Genomic DNA, 9,674 nt, shown 5'->3' with positions numbered 1-9,674 from the left:
TCTTCCTCTATAATGAATTATGGTCTGGTTGTTCTGCTTGCATTCGAGCAGTTACCACCCTAAAGTTGTGTTGATTTAGGTTCAAGTGAAGCATTAGTCCTGATCAACACCATTCTTCATCGTCTTGTTGGTTACTATGAAGTCATCTAGAGGACAAGTCCTACTATAAGGACTACCATTGTTGAATTTTTGACAAAGAGAAATACTTTACTGACTTATTGTAATTTGAGTACAATGAGCTTCTATTTATAATAGAAGAAATAAGTAGAATCTAATTACAATTAAACTACCTTTGTCCTAGTTACACCCAAAGTTAAACACTAAAGGATAAGTCATAGAACAATTGAACAACCAAACATAAATAGAAGACTAATATAACTAAAATGCCTTTAACCGTGATTCTTTTGTGAGACCTCTTTTTGTCAGACTCCTATAAGACTCCATCAGAATAATTCTGGATCGATAAAATTTCTTGTTGTGAAAGTCATGTGAGACTCTTCCATACCTGCTATTCAACACTCCCCCTCAAGTTGGAGTTTATAACTTTAACTTGCAATAAAAGGATTCTTTGAATTTAATTTTATTTTACAGAAAAATATTCTTCTTAGAGGCAAAAACTTCATCTTTCTGCAAAATTCTTGATCTTTTGTGCTCCCCTTGTCTTGAATATTTTGGTCATATAAAAAATTACCACAACATGTAAAAAAAAAATACCTCTTTCTTGTACTTCTTGTACTTCTTTCCTTCAACCTAGAGATAAAAAGGACATAGAGACCCAACTTGGACAAAACATAATATAGGAGTATAAAATCACTCCTATTTGTAAGACAATGCTCCATACACCAGTAAAAAATGGTCATAGTCTAAAACACACTCCGCTTAATTTTAAAGGCGGAAAAAAAACCCAACTTAAGGGTACGACAAGGAAATTACTCACTTTTTAAGGATAGCTCAAAAAGAAATCACCTCTTGGGCGAAGAAAAAAAGACTTAACTCAAGTTGGATGTTGGACACACTCCTATACTTTTTAGGTAGTGGGTTTAGCCATTGCACTGAAGTGATAAAAATATAAGATGTAAACTGAAGAAATACTAAAGGAAAACAACTTTAACTGGAAGGAGGCGACTATGCAACACACACTACCAAAGTGACCTCCTTTTTTTTTTCTTTTTTTTTTTTTTTTGGGAAAACTAGGGCAGACTATAACAACAGAACTTAACAAACTTGACCAAGTATAAATTTTTGGGGGTGAGCAATTTTTTGGAGTTAACTATGTGAAAATACACAACCAACTAAAAAAACATAAAACATGAAAAAAACATCAAACCAAGATATTGCATGCCTTGAATGATCACATGATGGAGTGATTAAGTCTGACCAAAACTCTTTGATTAGAAGAGAAATTTGGCTAAAAAATTCGGATTATAGGAGAAAGAAACTCAATTCACGTGAACGCATGGAGAGAAAATAAGAGAGAAAATTGGAAAAAAAAAGATTTTTCGTAGAACCGACCTTTGGTACTTTTGATATAGATATCTTTAAAAATATAGCTTAGAGTCACAAAATTTTTGTTGCTAAAGAAACTAGACTCAAATATATTTAATTCGATACCTAATTTGACATAAAAATCTTTGTTCTTAAATTTTTTATAACCTCTTGATTTTTTTTGTTCTATAGCTTGACCCTTGCTAACTCCAATGTGCATATATCCTTAAATATAGATCAGATTAATATAAAATTTTATCATTTTAAAACTAGACTTTGATACTTTTCATCCAAATATAATTTTTTCTTCATAAAATATACTTATTTTGAGAGAAAATATAAAAAATAAATAGGTGTGCTATGCTGAATGACCAAGGTAGGAGTTAGAGTTGTTTGGGTGCTAGAAAGGCGACCCACCAAAATCATCAGAAAGAGGCGTGGTGCTATGGGAAACTAATAAGCCTATCATCTAAGCAATTTGAGCTTGAAGCTGATTCATAATAGTCTATTGTTTTGCTAACTATCGTGTTTGCTCTGCTAACTATTGTGACTACCTCCCCTGATCGTGCAACTTCCTCATTCATCTTCTCCAAGTTAGCTACCTAAGTTACATTGGTGGTACTTAAACTCTGACCTACATTCAAAGACTCATCTCCTTCTAATAGCCAATCCAAACACCCATGACTTGGTCAAATTTGGCATATGACAGGGCTCAATGGTACTATGTTGTCGATTTGTTCCTGTTAAACTTGTACGTACTGAATAATTTTAAAATTAAATAAGATATAAAATATATTTTACTAACTTGTGCAACTCTCTTCTTCTTATATGCCCATCCATAGTCTTGTCTAGAGTGGATGTTCTTGAAGAAATCAACTTTGTTTATCTCATTCTATAAATGTAACATCAAATGAAGTTAGATCATAGACAATTTAAAGAAAGAGATTAAAATGTTAACAATATTACCCAAACCTTCTCATGGCAGACTTGGATGAATAACTTTGACCACATCTATACTAGATTTTTTTATTTACAAGCACTTTAGGAGTGATCTTTGATCTCCCCTGCATTTAGGAAAAATAAAAGAATATGACTCACATTTATATAAAAATGTCAAACTACTAATACAAAAAAAAAATGATACTTATTGTCATTAAAGACATTTGGCATATTCAATCCCAGTCATCTAAAGAATACCCAAGATATGGATGCTAGACAACTTCTATTTCCAGAAATCAGAGTGGTAATTTCTGAACAAGTATCCCCAAGTCGATTTACTAACACGCCTAAGAGAGTCGTCATTATAACAATCAACTTTAAATTTATACTACATAAAACAAATAAACACAAGACACAATTAACATATGAAACTATATATTAAACAAATATAAGAAATAAGATAACATAAAAAATATTACTTGAATAATATAAAACATGTTGGAGAAATCCTCATCCTTGTAGCATTTCAATATCATCACCCTCTTCAGTGCATGGCTCCTAAGAAGTGCATCCATGAAGCTAGTGAACTTGCTATTGTATAAATCCATAGGGTGACTACAACCTAATGGGATCATGATCTCTAGCTTGTCCCACCTTTCTTCTTAATGGTCTTCTTAATAGCTAGCCCCCTATAAGAGCCATACCCTTCTCTGAGAGCTATGATGTAGAGGGTTGCGATATGGAAGGTTCCAATGAAGAAGTATCTATATATAATATTGGTAATTTATACAAATAAGATGAAGGGAACATTTCTAATTAATGAAGTGGATGTTCCAAAGCAACACTACATGAGGGTCGTGCACCATTGTGGTTCCAACCACTAGCATGGTTCAAGTCGATAGATGCCTCCACCTATGAATGAAGCGGAGCTTTGGCTCCTATAGTTGTGACTCAAGCAGTTGTTGGTGGGACTACTATGGAACACTACTCTAGTGGCAGAGATCAATGGGGGTGGCTATCTAGGGAACATGCTAATGAATCACACAATTCATTCATATAATTAGACTGAGCATTAAATAAAATAAAATACAAATGTTCTAAATTTCCTATTATTAAAACTAATTATTTTGATGTAAATACATTTACATCCAACATGGGTCATCCTTAGATTGATCTTCATCTTGCCCACAACCTTCTTCTCCTTTCCCATCTTCCTCTTCATCTTTGACTTCATCGTCCTCATCCTCTTTGTTTATGGCTTCATCTTCCAAGTCTTCCAGTTATTCTAATTCAAACTCTTCCTGTTCCTCATTATCTTCCTTTATAATGAACTATGGTTTGGTTGTTTTGCTTGCATACAAGCAGTTACCCCCTAAAGCAGTGTTAATGTAGGTTCAAGTGGAGCATTAGTCCTGATCAACACCATTCTTCATCGTCTTGTTGGATACTATGAAGCCATCTAGAGGACAAGTCCTACTATAAGGACCACCATTGTTGACTTTTTGGAAAAGAAAAATACTTTATTGACTTATTATAATTTGAGTACAATGATGCTTTATTTATAATAAAGGAAACAAGAAGAATCTAATTATAATTAAACTACTTTTGTCCTAGTTACACCCAAAGTTAAACCCTAAAGGATAAGTGGTAAAACAATTAAACAACTGAACATAAATAAAAGACTAATAAAACTAAAATGCCTTTAACTGTGATTCTTTTGCGAGACCTCTTTTTGTCAAACTCTTGTAAGACTCCATCAGAATAGTTCTAGTTCGATAAGACTTCTTGTTGTGAGAGTCATGTGAGACTCTTCCATTACCTGCTCTTCAACACTCCCCCTCAAGTTGGAATTTATAAATTTGGCTAGCAATAAAAGGATTATTGATAGTTAATTTTCTTTTATAGAAAATTATTCTTCTTAGATGCAAAAACTTCATATTTATGCAAAATGCTTGATCTTTTGTGCTCCTCCTGTCTTGAATATTTTGGTCATATAAAAAACTTACCACAACCTAGGGATAAAAAGGACATAGAGACCCAACTTGGATAAAACATAATATGGGAGAAGAAAATCACTCCTAGTCGTACGAGAATGCTCTATACACCAGTAAAAAATGGTCATAGTCTGAAACACACTCCGCTTAATTTTAAAGGCGGAAAAACAACCTAACTTTAGGGTACGACAAAGAAATTACTGACTTTTTAAGGGTAACTCAAAAAAAAAAAAAAATCTCCTCTTGGGCGAAGAACAAAAAACTTGACTCTTGTTGGATGTTGGATACTCCTATACTTTTTAGGTAGTGGGTCTAGCCATTTCACTCAAGTGATAAAAATATAAGATGATAAACTGAAGAAATACTAGAGGAAAATAACTTTAACTGGAAGGAGGCGACTATGCAACACTCACACTACCAATGTGACCTCCTTTTTTTTTGGAAAACTAGGGGAGACTATAACAATAGGACTTAATAAATTTGACCAAGTATAAATTTTTTGGGGTGACCAATTTTTTGAAGTTAACTATGTGGAAGATACACAACCAACTAAAAAAACATAAAACATGAAAACTACATTAAACCAAGATATTGCATACCTTGAATGATCACATGATGGAGTGATTAAGTCTGACCAAAACTCTTCGATTAGAAGAGAAATTTGGCTCTAGGAGAAAAGAAACTCAACTCACGTGAATGCATGGAGAGATAGGAAAGAAAATAGGAAAAAAAGAGATTTTTGGTAGAACTGACCTTTGGTACTTTTGATATAGATATCTCCAAAAATATAGCTTAGAATCACAAAATGTTTGTTGCTAAAAAAACTAGACTCAAAGATATGTATTTGATACCTAATTTGACATAAAAATCTTCGTTCTTAAATCTTTTATTACCTCTTGATTTTTTTTGTTATAGAGCTTTACCCTTGCTAACTCCAATGTGAATATATCCTTAAATATAGATAAGATTAACATGAAATTTTATCCTTTTGAAACTAGAATTTGACATTTTTCATCCAAATATAATTTTTCTTCATAAAATATACTTATTTTGAGAGAAATAATCTGATAGATTTTGGACTTTTTAATCTGGGCGAACTGAGTACTCTTTCTTCTTTGACCAATAGGACCATTGACTCTTCCAAGATTGATATATCTCTTGAGAAGAATCAGATTGAGAATTGGTTGGAGAGGTAAGCAAATATACTTATAGATATTTCTTTTTATATGTAATTCTCCATATAAAGTCTCGTTCTTGATGGTATAAAATGGCCCAAAAGTTGAAGTTTTCTATTGCTACTCGAACCTCTCTTATAGTATGACTTTTACTGCTTCAAATATAGATTTGTTTTTGTAGAAAACTTTGGTTGCTTCAAATATCGATTGCGTTAATTGTTTCATAGCATTTTAATTCAAATCTAATAGATAATTGAGATAATATAGTTAGTACATTTTAATGGAAAATATAAAATTACTAAATTAATCTTTTTTATATTTTTAATATTTTACTAAAACAAAGATTTAGTAGGCAGTTGAAGTAGTCTGGTGGTAGGGTTACTGCGTATTCATTGTAAGTGCTTGTAGAAATAGAAACAAGATGTCCCCTTTGAGAAGCTGTAGGCTTGTGGTCCCACGGGGCTCTTTTGTTTCGGCGTGATCAGGGGAAAGAGGCCTTTTACCTTCAGTTATGGCTGCATTTCTCCTTCAATAACTCAGAAGATAGGACAAGTTTTTAAGAACCTGCCCCTTAGTCCAGGATGAGTTTTTAGAGCGTGAAAAACACGAACACGGAATCCATGTCTATGGAGCCATGAGAGCCGGAGATCCGAACGTGTAGACCCCGGTCACTACCAAATAATCTAACACGAACGTGTAGACCCCGGCCGGAGTGAGACTTGAGAGCCCACGGTTAAATAGAGACCAAACAAATCAATAGCCTTTTCACATTTGATTTTCTTCTTTTGTTAAATCGAATAGACTATATATAGCTGCCTACATGCACATTCAAAAACCAGACACAGCCCGTTAACAAATTTCTTATCTTGCTATGGCGTTTAAACTTCTCTCCTTTCTGTCAATTTCCCTTCTTCTTCTCTTCGTTTGCTCTCTGCCCTCTCCTGCACTCTCCAGGGAGATCAAGGGTGTGAAACCGAAGCATAAACCCTTCGGTTTTCTGCAAAACTTGGTGGGATGCCAGAAAGGAGATACTGTTGAAGGCCTCCGCCAGCTGAAGCAGTACCTCCAGAGGTTCGGCTACCTGCAGAGCTACTCACCTTCCCTAGAAGGTACTTCTCGGGATGACAATTTCGATCATCTCCTTGAGTCCGCCTTCAGGACTTACCAGCTAAATTACAATCTCAATGTGACGGGAAAGCTCGACTCCAGGACAGTGGAACAAATGATTAAACCCAGATGTGGAGTCCCGGACATCATCAACGGGACGACTTCCATTAACTCCGGCAAAGCTCATCACTCTAGGCCGGCAAGCGTCCATGGTGTCATGCACTATACTGTGCACCAGGGACGCCTTAAATGGGGAAAGACACAACTTACCTATGCTTTCCTGAACAGTGGAGACAGTCTAAGATCCATTACAGCCGATGCTTTCAGAAAATGGTCGGCGGTGACCGAGTTCTCCTTCCAGGAGATTCAGAACCCGGAGAGTTCAGACATCAAAATCGGATTCTATGCCGGTGATCACGGCGATGGCAGTCCCTTCGATGGCCCGAGAGGAATCCTTGCCCATGCTTTTTACCCAACCGTTGGGCAGTTCCATCTGGACGAGGAAGAGAGCTGGTCGACCAATCCTAACATGAATGAGTTTGACTTGGAGTCCGTGGCTGTCCATGAGATAGGTCACTTGCTTGGGCTTGATCATAGTTCAGTTGCGGAAGCCATCATGTACGCCAGCATTCCCCCTGGTGTTGTCAAGAGAGAGCTGCAACAGGATGACATCGACGGCATCAGAGATCTGTATGATCTCTGATTGGATTGGCCTATTCACTATCTTGCCATTAGCTCATGGAATAAATTGAAAAGTGAGTTTTATCTTTCTGCATGTCAAGGAGCTTTTAACAACAATGCTTTAACTAAAGAATGTGGATTGCAATAGAACTCAACTCTTCCACATACCTGGTTTCTCTATACTCCTCCTTCTGCTTCTCCCCCTCAACCTGGTGATCCATGAGAAGGGACTTGCCAATAACATATATGAAGAAAAAAATATCACACCTAGTCAGAAAACAAATCCCATACTCCAAGAAACAATTGGATCAAAATTACCAAGCACTGACACAAGAACTCAACTCTTTGCTAATTTCTTAACTTGCCATACCATCTTGCAATGATAAAAAAAAAAGTCAAGGAAGAAGATCATACTCATTGACTTTGGTTAGACGCATGTAAATCCTTCAATTCTTTAGGAAAGGCACATAAAAAAGGCTTCCACAAGTAATGGGTGTGTGTGTATTGCTCCGAAGTGATAAAAAGAAAACTATTCGAGGAAGTACTACTAGAGGTTTCATAGCCTACTATTGAATAGAAACTCGCATACTGCTCTTCTATGAGATAGATCCTAACAAGGTGACCATTCTTAATATCAAGGAGAGAATGAACTCAACACATCATAACAAGATAGCTGTAGCTTTAATTGATTGAACACTAGTCTCTCAATTTTGTAAGTTTTTCAAGAACGACAAAACTAGGAGAAACAAAACATGACAACACACTAGCAATTCACCAAACAACAAGACATGCTAGGCCAGAGTTAAGCAAAGAAGTCATGAGGAATAAAGTATGAAACTCATGTTACAATGAGAAAACATGAAACTTTCCAAAATAAGTTCACATGGACATGGAGATTTAAAGAAACAAACATGTGTGGAGAGAAAATAGAGGAGAAAAGATATTAACATGGAGTGATTAATTTTGACCAAAAATCTTAAATTAGAAGAGAAATTTTCCTATAAAATTAGAAATCTAGGAGAAAAGGAACTCAATTCATGTCAAAACATGGAGAAGTAATAGGAGAGAAAATAGGAAAAGAAAGATTTATATCAGACCTAACTTTTGATGCTTTAGATATAGACAACTACCAAATATAGTGTAAAACCACAAATGGCTTAGTGCTCAAGAAACTTGACTGAAAGATCTTTAATCGATACAAAATTTTATATAAAAATATTTTTTCGTGAATCCTTTATGACAATTGGATTATCAATCAATAGCTACTTGACTTGTATTATTAATGGCATGCACATCCACGCAGCGCAACTTGAGGCATATCATAAGGACATTGTGTGATGACGATCCATTTGCATTGGTATTTCAAGAAAAGTATGTTGTTTTCATGGAAGACCTAAAAATTGTGGCTTGGGGCGCATAGTTTAGAACGTAGTTATATGAAATGTGTTAAATGCATCAAAGCAACAACCAGCCACAATTGATGAAACGAATGCCTACTAACCGTAGTTTTCAAATGAAAATCTCATCTTAGCCAAATGGACGATGATGTTGAACCATTGGGTAGGTCGAATGTTCCTCTAGAAAGTACAATTCTGTCAACTCAAATGGAAGATAATTAAGACAATGAAGATGAGGTAGAGGTAGAAGACGAGTATGAGGACAACGACAACGATGACGAAGAAGAAGAAGAAGAAGAAGAAGAAGAGGTGGAAGAAAATGATGAAGAAATTCAATTCGATGGCGATAAATCTGAATAGTTTTCCTTAGTTAATGACATTAAATAATGTATAATTATTTATTTTAACTTTGTTGCTGTTATTGTTCTTTTATTAATATTGTTATTGATATTATGAAAATATTGTGTGGTTCACCTTATATCATGTACCACTTGCACAATTTGCATTACTCAAGGATAGTCCCTCTATAGATCTAGTCTGAGATGTATGAAGGTGAGCTATTTGGGGAGGTTGATTGTGTCCTAGACACCTAGGGTATCAAAGGCAACACAAGTGTATTCCAGTAAATGAATTTTTGGTTGCAGTTTATTTATTTACTTTGTGCATATAGATGCCTCTCCATCCACACCCTCGCTCAAGCGAGGATGCAACCTGTCGAAGGGCTCCCAAATAGATGAAGTTATTATAATGCTCGTCAGAAAGATCCCAATGGAGCTTAGGGATTCATAGAGGAGATCAACATGGATTTATAGTCCATTCTTCACCCATTGGGTAAGTCATGTCCTTAGGATCCATATGGATGTAAGGGTGGATAATTTCTAGGCCTATGTTAGAAG

At 35.3% G+C, this 9,674-nt stretch overlaps 1 protein-coding gene across 1 annotated transcript; it reads left to right on the top strand.

Annotated features, from left to right (window-relative positions):
* Positions 1-6,464: 6,464 nt before the first annotated feature.
* LOC137940606 (metalloendoproteinase 2-MMP-like) lies at positions 6,465-7,467 on the top strand. The gene has a single exon (XM_068785761.1). The coding sequence runs from the start codon at positions 6,465-6,467 to the stop codon at positions 7,401-7,403; it is 939 nt and encodes a 312-aa protein (XP_068641862.1). The 3' UTR covers positions 7,404-7,467.
* Positions 7,468-9,674: the final 2,207 nt, after the last annotated feature.

The sequence above is a fragment of the Aristolochia californica genome, unplaced genomic scaffold (genome assembly GCF_029961685.1).
Source record: "Aristolochia californica isolate CCGP_79_NKW_82.1479 unplaced genomic scaffold, dmAriCali1.0.hap1 SCAF_9, whole genome shotgun sequence".
Classification (NCBI taxonomy): domain Eukaryota; kingdom Viridiplantae; phylum Streptophyta; class Magnoliopsida; order Piperales; family Aristolochiaceae; genus Aristolochia; species Aristolochia californica.
This window is presented reverse-complemented; position numbering and strand designations above follow the sequence as displayed.